Source organism: Diuraphis noxia, unplaced genomic scaffold (assembly GCF_037042655.1).
Source record: "Diuraphis noxia isolate RWA-SAM2 unplaced genomic scaffold, SU_Dnox_SAM2 contig0001, whole genome shotgun sequence".
Lineage (NCBI taxonomy): Eukaryota > Metazoa > Arthropoda > Insecta > Hemiptera > Aphididae > Diuraphis > Diuraphis noxia.
The window spans coordinates 82419045-82438065 of record NW_028301711.1 but is presented as its reverse complement, the minus strand read 5'-3'; the positions used below and the strand labels follow the sequence as shown (position 1 = coordinate 82438065).

The window sequence follows — 19021 nt, the reverse complement described above, 5'->3', positions numbered from 1 at the left end:
GTAACAATGGTTATCTGTTATTCCTATTTATAAAACTTCATTATCTTTATCATTGTTCAATTTTGTTTTTATATTTTATTTTTATCAATATATTTAAAAATAGTATTTTTATTCATTACCAACAAATAATTATATTCGACGTAGTATATAGCATTTGTCACTAAATGTTTTTCTTTAACCATTGTATATGATTATTTAATATTTATATTAATTCTGCAAATATTATATGCACAAATACAATGACTAAATCGAGACCTACAAAATTGCAAATGAAGCGCTTAATTGAACTTGTATCAAATGATCCACAACTCGTCGCTGGCAAGTTATCGTCAAATTTCACTTATAAAATCTTGAAAGAAAGATGGCAACTAATTGCTGATGAATTAAATGCATTACCCGGCGCAGAAAAAAGTTTTGATAAATGGAAAAAGGTAGACATATTTTTATAAATAGTTAAATTTTGTTGATTTAATAGATAAGTAACTAAATTTTTTTAGGCATGGCAGGATACAAGAGCTACAGCTAAAACAAAAGCTGCTACTATAAAAAAATTTAATCGTGGGACAGGAGGTGGACCACCGTGTGATATTACATTATCCGATGCTCAAATGGATATATTACCTTTATTAAGCCAAGTTGCTGTCAGTGGTCACACATCTTCTTTAGAATCACTAGTAAATTTTGATTTTTCATCCATTGAAAATAGTAAGGCACAATGTAGTTCAAGTTTGATTCAAGAAGAAATAGGTAAAATTAATATATACTACTATATAAGGGCAATGAGAAAACCTATACTACTACTCAGTATATATTTAGATAAGGAAAACATTCATATTGATACTTTACCAGTCTATATTGAGAATGAAGAAAAGGAATGTATGTAAACATTTAATATAAATAGTCAACATAATCAAATATATATCTATAAATTAATTTTCAGTACCTTCAAATTGTGAAACAGGAATGCAACAATTTGATAAAGAATTAGATACATCCAAAACTGCACCTAAATTAAGTATGATTTTAGTTAAAAAAAATATAAAATTAATCGTAGAATAGACTTCAGCGTTCAGCCTATTAAAAAATTTACATAATATTATTTCAAATTAAGTTAGTTAACTAATTATTAACCTAACCTATGTAATAATTATATAATTTGTAATATAAAAATAGTAATTGATTCAATGATGATTATATATAATCTTAATTTATTTAATTCTTAATAATTTTTTTTTTAGTAATAATTTGACATTTAAAATGGTATTATTCACATTTTAAATTTAAACGAAGCTCTATTTATTTGTTGTATAAAAAATATTATTAATACATTAATAATAATATAAACCTAAATAACTAATTAAATATATTTTTTTTTAATATAAAGAAAGATCAACTACACAAAGATTACTAGAAAGTCAAGATGTGGCAAACCGTATAGCGGATCTCACTGCTAAAAAAATAGAAATGAAGACAGAATATTATTCAAAAAAATTAAAGCTTATGGAAAATAACAATGCTCTTTTAAGTAGCATAAACACATTATTGATGTCACACTTTAATGTAAAAAGTAATGAATAAAAATAAAACTGAATTCAATTGAATTTCAGTTCATAAAATATAAGCAAGTAGTTTAAAAAAAAAATTGTGTTTATTTTTAATATTTATCATATACTTTAATTTGTTAAAATATATTAAAACTAATTTACTGAACTTTGCAATATGTATCTAGTCCATGTTTATTGAGTAAGTTTATTCATAATATATAAGTAGATAATATAATAATATATTATAAAGTATTAAAAGGAATATGAAATTATATTGTTTAAATAATAATATTACTATACATTTTGAAGTGTTTTGGTTATTCTCTGATATTTCTATTTTGCAAAAGCCTACATATTCTCTCCCTTTGACGTCTTCCTAATATTAACTCCCTGTTGCGATCATTTAACACATTAGCTTCTATATTATTTTGGTCATGATACATGCCAAAATCAAAATCATCTGTGTTTTCCAAGTACTCGGGGACATTAAATGTTATACACATATTATGCAGAACGACACAAGAATTTATTATAGCTGTTGCTTTTTCTGGTTTATAGTGTAATGTTCTGTCTTTTATCAAGCATCTAAAAAAATATATAATGCGGCTATAGTACAAGATATCTATTAAAATATGATATTCACAGGCTAATAACTTAATAACTAACCTAAAACGGGATTTTAAAACACCATTACAACGCTCAATTATACTTCTAGCAGACATTTGTATTTTATTATAGTGTACTTCAATCTCTGTACTTGGATTAGATATTGGAGTAAGTAACCACTGCCTTAAAGGGTATCCCGAATCTCCTAAATTAATGTAAATAATCTGTGATACAAATTTCTTAAGATCAATTGATAAAGGTAATAATTTATGCTCTATGAACCTAAACTTACCCAACAAATAAAAATCATTGAAATTGTGTGCATGTAATTGTTTAAGAATTGGTAAAACATTACTATTATTCCAAACATGTGTGTCATGAGTGCTTCCAGGAAACAAAGCATTTATATTCAATATTTTTAAATTTGAATCGCAAATCTTAATTACATATAATAAAATAAAATGACAATTTTATTTATACAATATTGTAATTAATGAACTTTAAATTGTAACTAGATTATTTACAAGTTGAACATTCATGGAATGGTATCCTTTACGATTAACATATATATGCTCGGGATATTGATTTTCTTCTAAGTTTAAATTTTTAGAGGGGGGTACAATGGCCACATGTGTACAATCAATGCACCCTATGACTCCAGGGAATCCAGTTTTCCTGTAAAAACTATAAAATAATATATAGAGAGTATAAATATCCCTAAATATCATGTACCTAGGTGCTATTTAATATATTTATCATGGTTGAGTAAAGATGAGTTAAAATTGAATTAAAAAATAAATATATTTTTAATTTGTTTTATTTGAGAAGTATTATTTTTCATTCTTTAGAAATAATTTAAAGAAGAATTTTTATATTTTTATAGATAAGGAAATTTAATTTAAAATTGTGTTATATTCTCAACCTTGATATTGTCAATAAAGTACCTATAAGAAGTAGAACGAATAAGAATTAATTATTTTTATTACTCATTGCGAACTTTGGTCAACTCATTTATATTAGATGGAAATTTAACCCATCTATTATATATTTCGGCACAATTTAATGCATGAACAACTTCTTCAATGCAACGAGAAACGGTAGGTTGGGAAACAGCAGTGAAACGACTGTTACCCACTGGTGACTGATAAGAACCCGTTGCAAAAAAGTTTAACGCTATTAATACCTATAAATTAAAAATTACATAACATAATATGTTTCAATAGAATAAGATTAATTATAAATTATGAGTAGATTTTAGGTACTTAAAATCTTAAATTATGATGCCAATATGATCTAAAAAAATCATAAAATATTATATAAACCCTTATATGTTCCTTAAACTTGATATACCAATAATATGAGTTTTTTATTTAAAATAATTCAAATTCGTACACAAGTTACAAATGTTATAATAAGAAATATGTATATATTAAACAATAAATAACTATTATGCACCATTTTTTAGTGAATTGTTTAGATTTCTTCTAAATAAATATATTCTAAAATATAAAAAATAGGCTAAAAATTTTACAATTGCCAAAATATAATTTAACTAAGATATATTTTCTAATTATAAACGTATATTATTATATAGTTTTAATTACTTTGGTTTTTACATCAAGTGACGACGAACGATTTCCTACTTTAATGTGTGGTGACAACATATCAATCAAATAAATTGCGACATGTTTAGTCAATCTAAAATTTTTTAGAAAAAGCCGATCTGAAAATTGAAAAGGGTCTAAGACTGTATCTCTTTTACTCTGTAGTCTATTATTTTGAGCAGCGTTCTCTTGTAAAAAGAGATTTTGTATGATGAATAGTTCATCAATTCCTATGTGCATTGCCATTTTAGACACTTCACACAAATAAAAACTGAATGTTAGAAGCGTTAAAACTATAATAATTAAGAATAATTAATCATCAGAATTATCTAAAAATTAATAAATTATAAAAATAAATTATTTTATTGTAAAATTCAACGAAGGTCAGAAAGATGGTGCCGAATGTCGATAGTGGTGACAGTGGTGTTCACTGTTCGATAATTTTTGTCACTGGTTTAATCACAGTAGATAAAATAATCGAATACATTTTAATCAATAAAATCTTATCACTATTCAAGAATACCGAATATTTATTTTCATGCGATAAAATTTTTATCGCATGCGATAAAGTTTATCACGATTTCAAGAATTGGCCCCCAGGCAGAAGGAAGATGTCTTGATATCTGAATATATTTTGAAAAGGTCTCAAGGTTTATCAGAAAAATGTTATTCGTGTCATAGATTACGTTTCCCATCCAGTGTCAATAAATGCAACTCTGATATCTTCAATCGATTGGGGATGTCAATTCCAAGTGATTCCAAGAGTACTGTGACGATATGTACAAGTTGTCATCCGCATATAAAAAAATTCAATGTTCCTCCGTTGTACATAAGAAATGGTTATGAGTTAAACAGTGTTCCGTCTTCAGTTACGCAATTAAATCAAATAGAAAAGCAAATGGTTTCCCTTAGATTACCGTTTATGAAAATATTCAAATGTCTTCGCAGTGATGGACAGCTAAAAATCAAAGGTAACGTTATCAATGTTCCAATAGATCTGACTAAGACTACATCTATTTTGCCAAGGCGTGCCGAAAATTTAGCTGCAGTTAAGATGATGAAGGTAAAATTAAAAAGAAAATCGTGTTTTAAACAACATTATCTTTATCAAAATGTCAGACCATCATTAGTAGTATCAGCATTAAATGATTTGATTAAAAAACCTCTATATAAAGATGCTGAAATAGACAAAGATTGGCTGGCACATGTGTCAGAGACAACAAAAAGTTTGGAAAACGGCTCAGATCACGAAAGTGAAGGAACAGATGATGAAGACACAAATATTGAACCAATCAATCCGGGATCAATGGACACAATGATTGAAAACTGTGATTTTGTTTTTTTTGCACCAGGCGAAGGCATGAAACCGTTATCTATTCTTATTGATGACCATGCAGAGGAAAAAGTTTTTCCTGATTTATTTGGTGGGCATCCACGTACAAATAAATCACCTTTAAAAAATTACTCAAAAGTAGTAAGGTCTGAGCTGCTGAATGTAGATCGAAGGTTTGCATCGGATTCATCTAACTTGTTTTTTAAATGCAAAGTATTAGTTCAAAAACTAATTGCAAGCAATGTGCAAATTATTTTACGAAAAAATAAAAAAGGAAACACAACTGCGAATGACGTAACAAATCCAGCTGTTCTAAACAAAATGATAGATAACGATCAAGGATACCGAATGTTACACAACGTACAAAATTCACCTTCATATCTTGCAGCGATGAGAAAAAACGTTTTTGCCATGGTGCGTCAAGAAGGTTAACCGACATTATTCTTAACATTTAGCCTTAGTGAATCAACTTGGACTGATTTGTTAAAGATTTTGTATAAACTGCGGTACTCCAAAACGTTGTCTGATGATACTGTCCTAACTTATGCACAAAAATCAGATTTAATTCGACAAGACCCAGTTGTTTGTGCTACTTATTTTGATCATAGGTTTAGAGCACTTTTTAAATTGATCAAGTCCAAAAATGTTATTTTCAAAGAACACAGTGTGAAACATTTCTTTTATCGTGTCGAATATCAACATAGGGGCAGTCCACATGTACACATGTTATTGTGGTTAGACAATGCACCTGTTTTCGACCCAGCCAAACCAGAAACTTTTGGTGCATGTGTAACACTTATCAACAAATACATTACGTGTATGGTAGACGATGGCAGTCCGGCCCATGAGTATTTGCATAAAAATACTCATAGCCATACACACACATGTTACAGAACTGACAAAGACAAACAAATGAAAAAGTGTCGCTTCAACATACCATATCCGCCAATGAATGAAACCTGTATATTGACTCCACAAACAGAAGACATAAGTAATCCGATCACAAGAAAAATTCGTACACTACAATATGAAAAACTTCTGCAATACCTCAGGGACTTCAAGGACAGTGATTCATCTTCAGATCCATCATTAGAAGACATTTTACAAAAATTGTCAATTGAAGATGTTAATGAATATAAATCCATTATTCGAACTGTTATCAGACGGCCAACAGTTTTTCTAAAACGTACAATAAAACAACGAATGATTTCTGGATTCAATGAAGAATTATTTCCGTTATGGCAATCTAACATGGATATACAATTCATATTGGACGTTTATTCTTGTGTTAGATATGTAATCGAGTATATTGGAAAAAGCCAACGTGGAATATCAAAACTAATGAGAGACATTGTCGAAAATCTTAAGTATTCTACTGATTTATCGGTTAAAGAACAACTGAAAAAGATAACGTCAACTTTTTCAGGGAGTCAGGAAATTTCTGCACAGGAAGCAGTGTACACTTGCTTAGGTATGAAGCAATGCAATACTTCAACTGGGTATATATTTATAAACACTAGCCATCCTGATAAAAGAACTCGAATGTTGAAACCAATGGCTGTTAGAGGAGAAATGGATCCAAAATCTGATGACATTTTTTTTTACGGTCTCAATGAGTACTATTCATGTAGACCTCACAGTCTTGAAGATGTAACTTTAGCAGAATTTGGCTCCAATTATGAAGTTCGTGGTAAAAAAAAACCGGCTAACAACAGTTCTGATTCTAACACTGATAATGAACCTGATGCCACTTATCCGATTGACTCCACTCTAATCGGAAAACCAAACAAGTATATACATAAACGTAAAATCAGAAAAATCATACCGTATGTTAGGTTTAATGTGGATAAAAACGAACAAGACTTTTACAGAGAAAATATTATGTTATTTTTACCATGGCGCAATGAAAAAACCGATTTGTTAGATATTAACTGTAAACAAGTGTATGAAACAAACATTGATCAAATAAAAAAGTTGTACCAACAGTTTAATAAAGTAGAAGAAACCCAATTAGACAATAATGAAATCCAAATAGAAGGGGAACAAGGCGGAAATAACAATCAGCTTGTAGACGATGAAGATTGGGTACCAGACGATGAAGATTGGGTACCAGACGATGTACTAATAAACGATGTTGGAGATTATGTTGAAAATACAAATACATCAGATGTAGATTCACCTAAAGATGGTGGTAAGATAATAGTGCACCTCATAGACAATGAAAAATTTAAAGACTTAATTGGATGTCTAAACGACGGTCAACGCCAACTCTTATATCATACAACTAATGTCATAGGAAGTCAATTATGGGGAAAAGGTCATCCTGCGATGAAGGTATTTGTCACTGGACCAGCGGGAGCTGGAAAGTCAATGCTTATACGAGCATTAGCACAATCTGTAATTCGGATAGCAAATCTTAGACCAGATATAGATGATCTGTCACTTCCTCCCGTATTGCTGACAGCACCAACAGGTAAAGCTGCATATGGAATAAAAGGATTAACACTTCACTCCGCGTTCAAACTACCATTGAATCAATTTGCCGGATTGTTACCAAAGTTAAGTTCAGATATTTCAAATACACTACGTTGTCAGTTTGCCAATGTAAAACTTTTGATAATTGATGAAATTTCCATGGTTGGCATAAAAACACTGGGATACATTGATCAACGATTGAGGTCTATATTAAGAATAAATAAACCATTTGGTGATATAAATGTAATAGTGTTTGGCGATTTCTTTCAATTAGCACCAGTATTAGCAACACCATTGTACGATAGTTTTGAAGAAATATTGTCTAAATTTCCAAGTGCTGTAGAAATGTTATCAATTAAATCTATTTGGGAAACATTCAAGTTTTATGAGTTGACTGAAATAATGCGCCAAAAAGATGGCAAACAATTTGCAATAATGTTAACAAAGTTGGCCAGAGGACAGTTGGAGGAAGCTGATGTAAAATATTTCCAAAATCTTATAACCCACCTAGACATTACTTTTCAACCACAAGTAATGCATCTTTGGGCTACTAATAACGAAGTCGATGAAATGAACAGGAGAGTGCTTAACTCTATGAATCAAGTTAGTTTCATATCCGAAGCCATTGATACATCTGCGAAACGATCGGATATTGAATCTGCCAAGAAACTGCCACGACAAAAGACTATGGGTTTAGCTTTAAGATTAGTTTTAAAAGAAACAGCTAAATACATGGTGATAGCAAACATTTCAACCGAAGACGGCATAGTGAACGGTGCAATCGGAGAACTCATGCAAATAAACAAAGGACAGACTGCAGGAGGTAAAGAAGTTGCAAAAAGAGTGTGGATCAAGTTTGACGAGCCAGATGTGGGGTCACTAACCAGGCAGAACATAAAAAACAAACTAAAACCCGAAGGCGAACACACAGATGATATGTGCAAGTGGACTCCAATTGAAATCATAAAATTAGAATTTCAACTCGGTAATGCAGAGCTCCATAAAGTAACTAGAATGCAATTTCCCTTAGTGGAAGCTTTGGCATTGACGGTACACAAAAGTCAAGGTGCCACATATCAATCTGTAGCATTTCATATACCCCAAAAATTCTTGAAGTGCAATATGTTATATGTAGGATGTAGTCGAGCAACTTCGGCTCAAGGTTTGCGTATAGACTACTTTCCTGCAAAGCCACCAAAGCCTTCTGCAAAAGTTGAACATGAAATGTGCAGACTCAGGACACCAAGTTGTGCTCTTATTCCACGTTTTTCTAGAATTATGACACAAAACATGCCACTCTCCTGCATGTCACACAATATAAGGTTTTTAAAAAAATATGAAGCTCACATTAATGCGGATATCGTTCTTTTACAATCTAAAATAATGTTCTTCCAAGAAACTGGTTCAAAATCAACTGACACATATAGCATTAAGTACCATACTGAATGCTGTAGAATAGACAGTATACATGCAAATGGTAAAAGTGGTTCAATTTGTTTTGTTGGAGAATCCATTAATCATAAAGGAATAACCTGCAGTACAACATTGCTTCAAGATAAAAAGAAAACTACACACTTAGAAGCAATTGAAGTTATCATTGAAAATATTACCTATATTGGGATATATTCATCGCCAAATTTTCCTGTACAGAAGCTTTGTGATTTCATTGAAACGGTAGCTTCTGTCAAACACAACGTTATCTTTATTGGTGATTTCAATATAAACTTCAACAAACCGCCAAAACAACTAGTTCAAATATTAAAACATTTCAATTACAAAATATTGGTCAACGGTATTACTACAGATCACTGAACAACCATTGACAATGTCATTACAAATGTTGACATTGCAGCTTTGGTGTACGAGTCCCTCATAAGTGATCACAGACCTATTCTGGTTATGGACATAGATACTTTCAACGAAATAGAAAAATATTCTGAGACTATTGATGACCAAATTGTACAAGAAGAAGTCGAAAACAATTTTATTAAACCAAACGTTCCTGCAATCGATGGATTTCCTGTGGAAAAATCTAAAAAATCGATTAAATCAACTAAGGTCCTGAATAATAATAACTTGGATGATATTGAGTTCATTCAGGTTGATAGTGACACTATTTTGGTTCCGGAAACTAAAACTAAATCAACCAAAATAGTTGATTATAATATAATTAATGAGATTCAATTTATTCGGGTCAATAGTAATACTCTCAAAGTTCCAGAAAATTTCAACATATCGTCAGATTCATTATTAGAAACAATAAGTGACAATGCAACTGTGTCAAAAAATCCAAAAAACATAAAAATATCCAGTATTAAGAATAAAGTTGACATAACATCAAGTGGTATATTTTGTGGCTTTACTAACACTGATGGTGTATCATGTTATGCTAATTCTGTCATACAGGTTCTTTTTAATTGTCAATCTGTTGTAAATGAAATTCGCAATAATCGACTAGGACCAACACTTCAACAAAGCCTACACGAATATACAAGTAACAATGGGTCATGTGATACTCGAACAATCAGAGAATATTTGGACAACGAGACAATATTATATACTCTGAAACAGCAACAAGATTGTATAGAATTTTTAGAAGCACTTATGGACCGTAGTAGACCTACATTTGAATCTTTATTTGGATTTCAAGAATTGTGTACCATTCGTTGCAATACTTGTAATCATACAACGGCCAACAATGCACCTACAAGTTTGATTCTACATTTTGAGATTCCACAGCACAGATCACAAACTTTGCAAACATTATTTTCAACAAATCAAAATGTTTGGAATACATTAGATGACTACAAATGCAATAATTGTAATAACATCGGAGGTTCTGAAGTGGCAAATGAGTATATAGTAATTCAACTAAAACTATTTATTCCAACATTTGTAAATGGTCAATTTGTTCCCAACAAGATAACAGATCTAAAACTTAGTGGTGTACCCACCTCTATTTTGGAAATTGCTGGAGCACAAATGCACAATACAAAACTCAAGCTGCTATATTACATATGGGAGAAAACACGAGTTCTGGCCATTACATTGCATACCTGAGACAAGGAACTTCCAATTGGGTTTATGCCAATGACACAATACTTGCAGAAAAAAAATGGCCAAACAACAGCAAAGATGTATATGTTATCATTCTAAAAAGAATGTAAAAATATTTTCCAATTGGAAAAAACAAAACATAACACAGCTAAAATTAAATTATAAACTTAACCTGTATACAATCTGACTGTTATTGGATTCAAAAAGGAACGTGTAAACCGCCAACTATTCACTTACATAATATTATGTATGAGTTGCCAGTCCCAAGCCTGGATAAAAAGTGTGAGGGTGCTAACTTTATAATAATTGTTATTTTTTAACATAAGCAGAAACCTAGATTTTATTTTTATTTAAATAACATTGAATTATATATCCTCTCTTCTGACCTTAATACCTTATATTATGTATGTATGTTTAATACAAATTCAATCCTCCAAATACAAACAACAATATTAATTGTGCGGTCTTTTAGATTTTCAACATTTATTATTTATCGCCTAGGATCATAACATATTTTAATAACTTATATAATATCAGTTCTACAGCAAAGTCTATCTTCCAGTGTTAAGTATATAGATGACTTTAGCCTGTATAATAAAATGTTATTTTCCATACATAATTTAAATTGTTTGGGACATGTTATTCTGTAATTTTGTGTCAAGTATAAAATTATAATATACAGTTACTAAAAATAAATAATCAAATTTTATTTAAATTTATTTATTTATAATACTTCATATTTTACATTGTACATTTATCTATGATACAACTCGAATACTAAATATTTATTGAATATATTGTAATACATATAATACATTAAAGGTAAAAAGTAAATATTTAAAAAGCCACTTATTGTATGTGTCTATTCTAATTTATTACATTAAATTTATTATGTTTTACAGATTCAAAATATTTTATCAATTTAAGGGTTGAAAATATATGAATCTTTCAATGGCCTTCATTCGGTTTAACAGTGCAAACATTTTTATTAATAGATATCGTTGATGTACTATGAACTAGGAATTTTATAAACAATTTGTCATTACTCAATGTGCTGTGTAATAGAAAATTCTTACACAATGCTGTATCTATTGAACTTAGAATTAAACAAATGTATTAATCCACTGTTAATTTTATGAAATATGATAAAATATAAAAAAAAAATCCTTTATTTAATGATTTAATTTGAATTATTAATAATAGTCCATTGTAATCTGATCAAATTTATTTGGAATACCTCTATACTAAAGTCTACCAGTTGAGAGGCAAATAACAATTTGTACTACAGAGTATAACATCAGCAGAGCTTGGTTACACTATAATATGCACATTTGATGATACAATTCAGCCATTAGTAATATCTAAACAATAAACAAAATACATAATTATTAGTAAATATTAAGTAATTTAATGTGATAGGTACTTATTAAACTTACATAATGAAATCTTTAGGAAATGGCTCGTCTTGATGTTAATATGTAATTATTACACAAGGAATCAACACGACGTAGAATTATATTAATTTAAAACGATTACAATTAATAGTTAATACATTAGTCATGGTTAATTCATAATAGAAATACAATTTTGAAAACCGTAATCAACCAAGTACCAACGTCAACATACGGAATGTAAACAAAACATAAAATATATATCAAGATATCTACTATTACGATTTAAGATATACCTAATTCTTAAATCGTGTCTACAATCGGGGCTGGTACAGATTTCCCGATTTTGATAACAGCAGATATCATCAAAATCAAAATTCGGGAGATCAGTTTAGCCAACATTGGAAAAATAAAATTCCCGCATAAGATATTGCTTTTTTTTACCCGACCAACTTTGCCAACATAAAAATACTAAAATCCTTTTTATTCGCCTTTAAAATATCTAAAAACCTAACTACCGCTTATCAATTATAACTAATGGTTATCAATATACTAACTACAAATTACAAAATAAATGGTATAATAAGGCATATTAAATATTATAATTGCTTTAATTGTATAAGTATATAAAATTTGTTAGATTTGTTTGTATACATTGATTATTATCACGTGCTACATCACTTTCTTTAGCAGATGGTACTTTAAGGGATTTAATATCTGAAAAATATCGAGTTCTAATGGTCCAAGTGCTGAACAAATTGGAAATATCAAATGTATTCTCTCCTTTATATTTTTTACTGTTTCTACAATAAATATATTTATTTATTTATTATATTATACAGTTTGCTAGAAAACATACTTAATATACAGCAGTACAGCACTAAACACATTACCTTTCTTTTGCTACAATGATAATAAAATAATTAATTGATATAGTGAATTTCTTTTGTGTTTAATAAACAGAATAATCAAAATAATACATTAATTTAAAAAACAAATCCAAATTCTTGCAATATTCCTACACTATACTGTACTTAACTATAATAGTATAATGACACATTGGCACTAAACTTTTTTTTCAAGGGATTCTGAGCTGAGCAGATACATTTTATGCATTATTTTTTTCAAAAACAAAAGAGATTACTTAATTATATAATTTAATTTATTTTAACATATACCACACATTTAAATTTTATAACACTCTATACCAAATTTTTTTAATTCTAAGTTCTCAATAGATAATATATGCATTGTAGGTACAATGTTTTAATAATGTTACCTATATGGCTAAAAGGCTGTTTTGTTTTATGTAAATAAGGAAATATTTAAATACAGACTTCAAATAACTACTTTAAAAATGATGTACAAATTAAAGTATATTTAATTTTAGTTTTATAACATGATGATCCTTTATGATTGAATTATTGAACTAGGTACTTTTTACTTTTGTTTGATCAATATAAATTAAATTATTGTTTTTAGTAATTACTTAATAAACTAACTAATAAATAAATAAAATACTTGTTAATTTTTAAAAATTAAAAAATATATTTTATAAGTATTTAAAAATAATAATTTATCTATTATAAAAATAACATGTGGGGCTATGTTATATTTTTTATATTTGGTTTATTTGGGTTGGACCATTTTTAGAGAGGACTAAAGCCTTCCCTCGCCACCCCTTAGTACAGTGCTTGAGAATTATAGAATGTAATCATAAGCTATTGAAAATTAAGTTCGATTAAAATTAACATTAAGTTTATGAGTAATGAAACATATACCTCAACACACAACAACATTTTAGAATAAACATTTATCATGTTAAATTAATTTTTACCATAATGTGTGATGAAAAGAACTTCTAATGCCAAATTCATGGGCGCAACTAGACCAATATTTTTTGGGGTGCACAAATAGTGAAAAGCTCACTGACCCATAGAGGCAAAGCCCCCACACCACCACACCATTCATCCCATTAGTTTTCATATTACATTTATAAAAAAAAATAACTGCCAATGTAAAATATATACAATAACATACATACTTTGTTTTTATAGTGGTACCTAATACAATTTATAGGTTAACAAAATTAAATGATCAAAATGAGAACTAAATATTTTAACATGATTTTGCTTGAATGAAAATTATATTTATTTGAAATTTGTTCACTTTTCAAACTATTTGTTATATATCGCTCAATATTTAATATTTATGAATTGGTAACAATCTTTGTTGTAGCCCTTGAAAGAATAGAGTGACACAAATCAAAATATAAAATATATCTTTCATAAGTATTCGAGTATTTATTCCAAACACTTTTCAAAAGTATTTTACACAAGACTACATGGATGTGTTAAACTGTGTAGCTATGTCTACAGTTAATATTGTAGACAATGTTTTTATTAGATGAATAAAATTGGTAGATATAATTATTTTTAATTTAATTCAAATAAAAATTTCATGATCTCTACGAATATATATTAACCATTATAATAAAATATATCCGCACATTTCACCATGTCCTCAAAAAACTTCCAGTCGATCCTAGGTCCTGCCGATTTATTAATTTGAAAAAGTAAACATTTTTTTTATCAAACATTTGAATTTTTAAAAGGATTAGGTAGATACTCCAAATAATTTAATATTTACTACGAGTTAATTAGTAAATGATAACTTTTTTCCATTTATTAATAATCATTTTCACATTGCTTGTTTAATTGCGTGTATGTACTATGTAGTATTGTAGTTTATATAACACTGAAATAGATTTAAAATTAAAAAGAGTAGGTCAGCATTGCGGTGTAGAAAGTTTGTCCATCGTCCCTTTGGTCCTCGGACAAGATAGTGTAGTCTTACAGTATTCGATTTGAATGCAATGATTACATCCGATAAAAAAACGATTCTGAGCGGACGAAAGAATATTTTATTTTATTTGATATTTAAATATTATTCGTTTCTATGGTGATAAATAAAGCGTTTTTTGCAAAGCAAAATTGAAATCCAGTTCTTTCGTAATTTTTCAGTGGTTTTTTACTGTGGCGTTAAATAAGAGAGAATCAAAAAATTACTTTCTTTAAGTACCACCTGGATCCAATTTGCTAAAAAAAAGATACTACCTATATAATATGTGGAAATCGAAGCACTACTTCTGGTAGACATTTTTCTAACAGGATAAAAAGAAAACATTATTGTAATAACAAAATTAAGTCAAAATGTTGAAAAGTTTTTAAGATATATAAACAAATGAGCGATAGGTTAGTTTTGATAAAAAAAGTTAATTGCCTATAATTTAAAAATAAAAAAGTTAGACCAACTATTTAAAGGGTATTTTTTCATCATTTTTGGTATACTTTCATATGACGATGGCCAGTCACTTTCCCCCTTTTTGGGAGTGCACATTTTAAACTTGGACAGGGGACTTCTGCACCCCCTTCGTTCAGCCAATGGCCAAATTATTCACATAAACTGAACACTCATCTCCAAAAATTTATAAATTAATATATTTTAGTAACTAGAAAAAAGCGGGTAAGTGGATGTCGCTCTGCTGTATATTAGGGGGTGAGATGGACCTCTGACTAGGGTAGGTTAAAGTTGAATGCAATGATAGGTATCATTGTATACGAAAAACGATTTTGAACGGAGATGATTTGTCAATCTAGGATATATTATATTTAAATATTGTCATATATTCTATTTTGAAACAAATATTTTAGGACGCATTTTGCATAAGGCATGGTTAATCAATTTTTCCAAAAACATTGCATGTAGTTATCATAATTTATAATACCTTATATCATACATATACATATAACATATACCTGGTTTGAGGATAAATCGTTATCGTTACGCGATTTCATAAAAATTTAAAACTCAAACGCTCAAAACATTTTTCTTATAACGGCACTTCAAATTCTCTCTATAGCTATTTGAAGCAAAACTTATGGAAAATTTAGTGTTGAATTTTTTAACCTTAGATATAAATACAAACAATTTTATGAATTTTGAACTACAAAATAATTTGCAAATATTCATGGGTTGACGAATTTTTGTCAATATTTGAACTTCAAATGCTATTAAAAAAAAATTGTGCCTATGTATTCTTATAATTTTTTAATCACTATAAGAATAACTTATGAGAAACTTTGTATTGAATTTGCAAGTATTTTGATAGGGCCAAAAAAATTTTATCGACCCTTCCAAAAAAATTTTCAGAAATATTGAAAATTTCAGTTGTTTATAAATATCTCAAAAAAGTCAAAATATTTTGAAAATTAAATCATGTAAAGAAAATGCCAATCTTAATAACTGGTGAAATTTTCAAGTATCTACGACTTATACTTTTTGAATAATAACAAATATTTAAAATCGTTTGAGGATAAATCGTTATCGTTACAATATTTCGTAAAAATTTAAAATTCAAAAGCACTTAAAATTTTTCCTTTAATGATGCTTCGAGTTTTCTCTATAGCTACTTGAAGAAAAACTTATAGAAAACTTAGTGTTGTATTTTTAATTCTTAGTTATAAACGCAAAAAAATTTATAATTTTTCAACTTCAAAATTACTTGCAAATTTTCGCGTTTTCGCAGATTTCGTAAAAATTTCAACTATAAACGCTTATAAAAAAAATTGTCTCTAATGATTTTTAATTTTTTTTAGCTACAATAAGAATAACTCATGAGGAATCTTGTTTTAAATTTTCAAGTTTTTTTGGTCATCCAAAATTTTTTTACTGACCCTTTAAAAAAAAAAATTATCATAAAAATCGAAAATTTCAGTGGTCTATAAATAGCTCAATAAAAGTCAAAGCATTTTGAAAATTAAACTGTATATAGATAATACTAACATAAACATTTGGTGAAAATTTCAAGTATTTAAAGTGGTTAGTTTTTGAATTGCAACCATATAAGTAAACCGATTTGGTCGAAAACTGGTTTTGCTCATTTCTTTTTTTGTTTTTCTCCATTTTTTTGAAAATTTTATTGTTGGAAAATTTTAACTTTTGACCATTATAATGCACCAAGGATGTTCACTTTTACATTGGAAACCACCCCCAAAGTTTTAAATTGAAGGATTATTTCGACTAGTTATGCTGTACATAGACTTTACCCCCACTTTTTGTGTGTACATTTATAAAGGGGTAGCCTACTGAAATAATGCAAAAATGCAGTAAATAATATATAGGTATTTATTTATGAAAATTATATTTTCTAAGTTAAAAAATCTGTAGTGTCTTTGGGGTGGTGGTGGCTTTGCCCCCCATGGCTTAGGTTTCATACTGCATAGAGGTAGGTGGGTGGGCATAAATTAATGTCCATTGCCACACCTAAAAAAAATTAGTTCGGTGCCACTGCACACTATGATAATTTTTGAAAGTTAGTGGAAATTGCATTTTAATATTCACATATTATTATATTTATTAGTTTATTACACGATTATATCACAAAACTATTACCTTCCCTGAATATTATAAAACGTATTTAACAGTAGATAGGCACCTATGTTAATCTTAATCCAACAACGTAACTGTAGTTTGTTTTGTTGATTCTCGATCATTCTATTCTCAGTGTCTATGTTTGAGGTCTATTTTACATACCTTACTACCTAGCCACCAGCTAGGTACCTACTAATTTAATTCTAAAAACGAATTTTTATTTTTTATTATACGTACGATAGGTACATTAATTTATTTTAATGTTTAATATGTACCTAATAAAATACATAAACTGAGTAGGTATCAAAAACTCAAAAGTAAAATATTTGTTGCATTCTAGTTGCGTACTTGCGTTCCAAATATAACCACGAAAAAAGAATGAATACTGAATAGTAATTAAATTATTCCACAATACAATTATTATTAATTATTATTTATGCACATTCTGCTATACTAGGTATTGAAATGCTGAATTATGGTAATTAGAATATATAATTAGTGTTTAATTCTAATTTGTAAAGCAATAATAATATACTTATTATAGATCACAGGACACAGTCACACAGGGTTATTACTTATTGGTTAACTTAATTTAATCTAACACTGATAACTAGTAGCTACTTAATCCAATTAATACATAGTAGGTACTTAAGAACAACTAAATTTTTATTTAGATAAGTATATCAATAAATGTCTGCTGAATAATAAGTAGCAAATAAAGTTCATATTTGAAAAAACAGAAGTTTGTACTGTTGTCTGTTACAGGATCATTCCCAAGTGGTACAAAAATCTCAAATTTGAGATATGGTTTTCAAGCATATTTAAAAATTCAAAAATCAGAATTTGAATAAATGCATACAAATTAGGTGAGCATGTTTAAAAAATCACTCTGTATAGGTTGTATATTATTTTATTATACTAAATATTAGTTTAGAATATCTTCTATTTCTGTTGTGTTCTTCAGTCCATTATGGTTAAATTTTTTTTTTTTTTATCGATCAAAAGACATCGGTGACAATGGCCATTAGTCGTAAACGTTACATTGCAGATTACATTTTTTTTTTAAGTATCTAAAATAGTTACATTTTTATAATGGGATTCTTAAACACAATTGATGATGTTAAGATAATTAGATGCTTATTGTATAAGGACTTATTTATAATAAATTCATGTTAGACAACAAGTTAGGATAACTATTTCAGTTATTTAACAATTAATAAGGACTAGTTGAACTTAATATTTTGTTCAAAAATGCAGTATTATTAATTTATTCTCCAAAATATATGTATAATACATAATAATAAACACATTTGAAAGGATACCGAATCATATACATTAAAAATAACACACAGTTCAGTTTACACAGTAGGTATTTGAATATTCACAATTAATGATAAGATAATTAGTTATATTGAAAAACTAGAAAAATTTATAAACTAATAGATTTTGTACATGCAGTAGTATATTATAGTTACCACCTATGGAACAGTGTACAGGCAAACAAAATACTAGGATCACAACATAATAATTAATTAAATGTAATAATTTTAAAATTTTAAAAACCCAAATATAATTTAT

General features: G+C 28.4%; 2 protein-coding genes across 3 annotated transcripts; both read left to right on the top strand.

Annotated features, from left to right (window-relative positions):
• The first annotated feature begins 239 nt into the window (after window positions 1-239).
• LOC149062081 (uncharacterized) lies at window positions 240-1726 on the top strand. 2 transcript variants are annotated; one of them, XM_089215977.1, is made up of 5 exons: window positions 240-431; window positions 498-747; window positions 817-876; window positions 941-1015; window positions 1385-1726. In XM_089215977.1, exons 1-5 carry the CDS (start codon window positions 240-242, stop codon window positions 1576-1578), a joined length of 771 nt encoding a protein of 256 aa, XP_089072103.1. In that variant the 3' UTR covers window positions 1579-1726. The 2 variants fall into 2 exon arrangements, with proteins under 2 accessions (XP_089072103.1, XP_089072102.1); XM_089215976.1 differs by having other exon boundaries at window positions 498-876.
• A 2420-nt stretch (window positions 1727-4146) lies between these two features.
• On the top strand, window positions 4147-10622 carry LOC149062080 (uncharacterized). Its single transcript, XM_089215199.1, has 4 exons — window positions 4147-4207; window positions 4342-5501; window positions 5577-9354; window positions 9415-10622. The coding sequence occupies exons 1-4, from the start codon at window positions 4147-4149 to the stop codon at window positions 10620-10622; spliced, it is 6207 nt and encodes a 2068-aa protein (XP_089071325.1).
• The last annotated feature ends 8399 nt before the right edge of the window (window positions 10623-19021 follow it).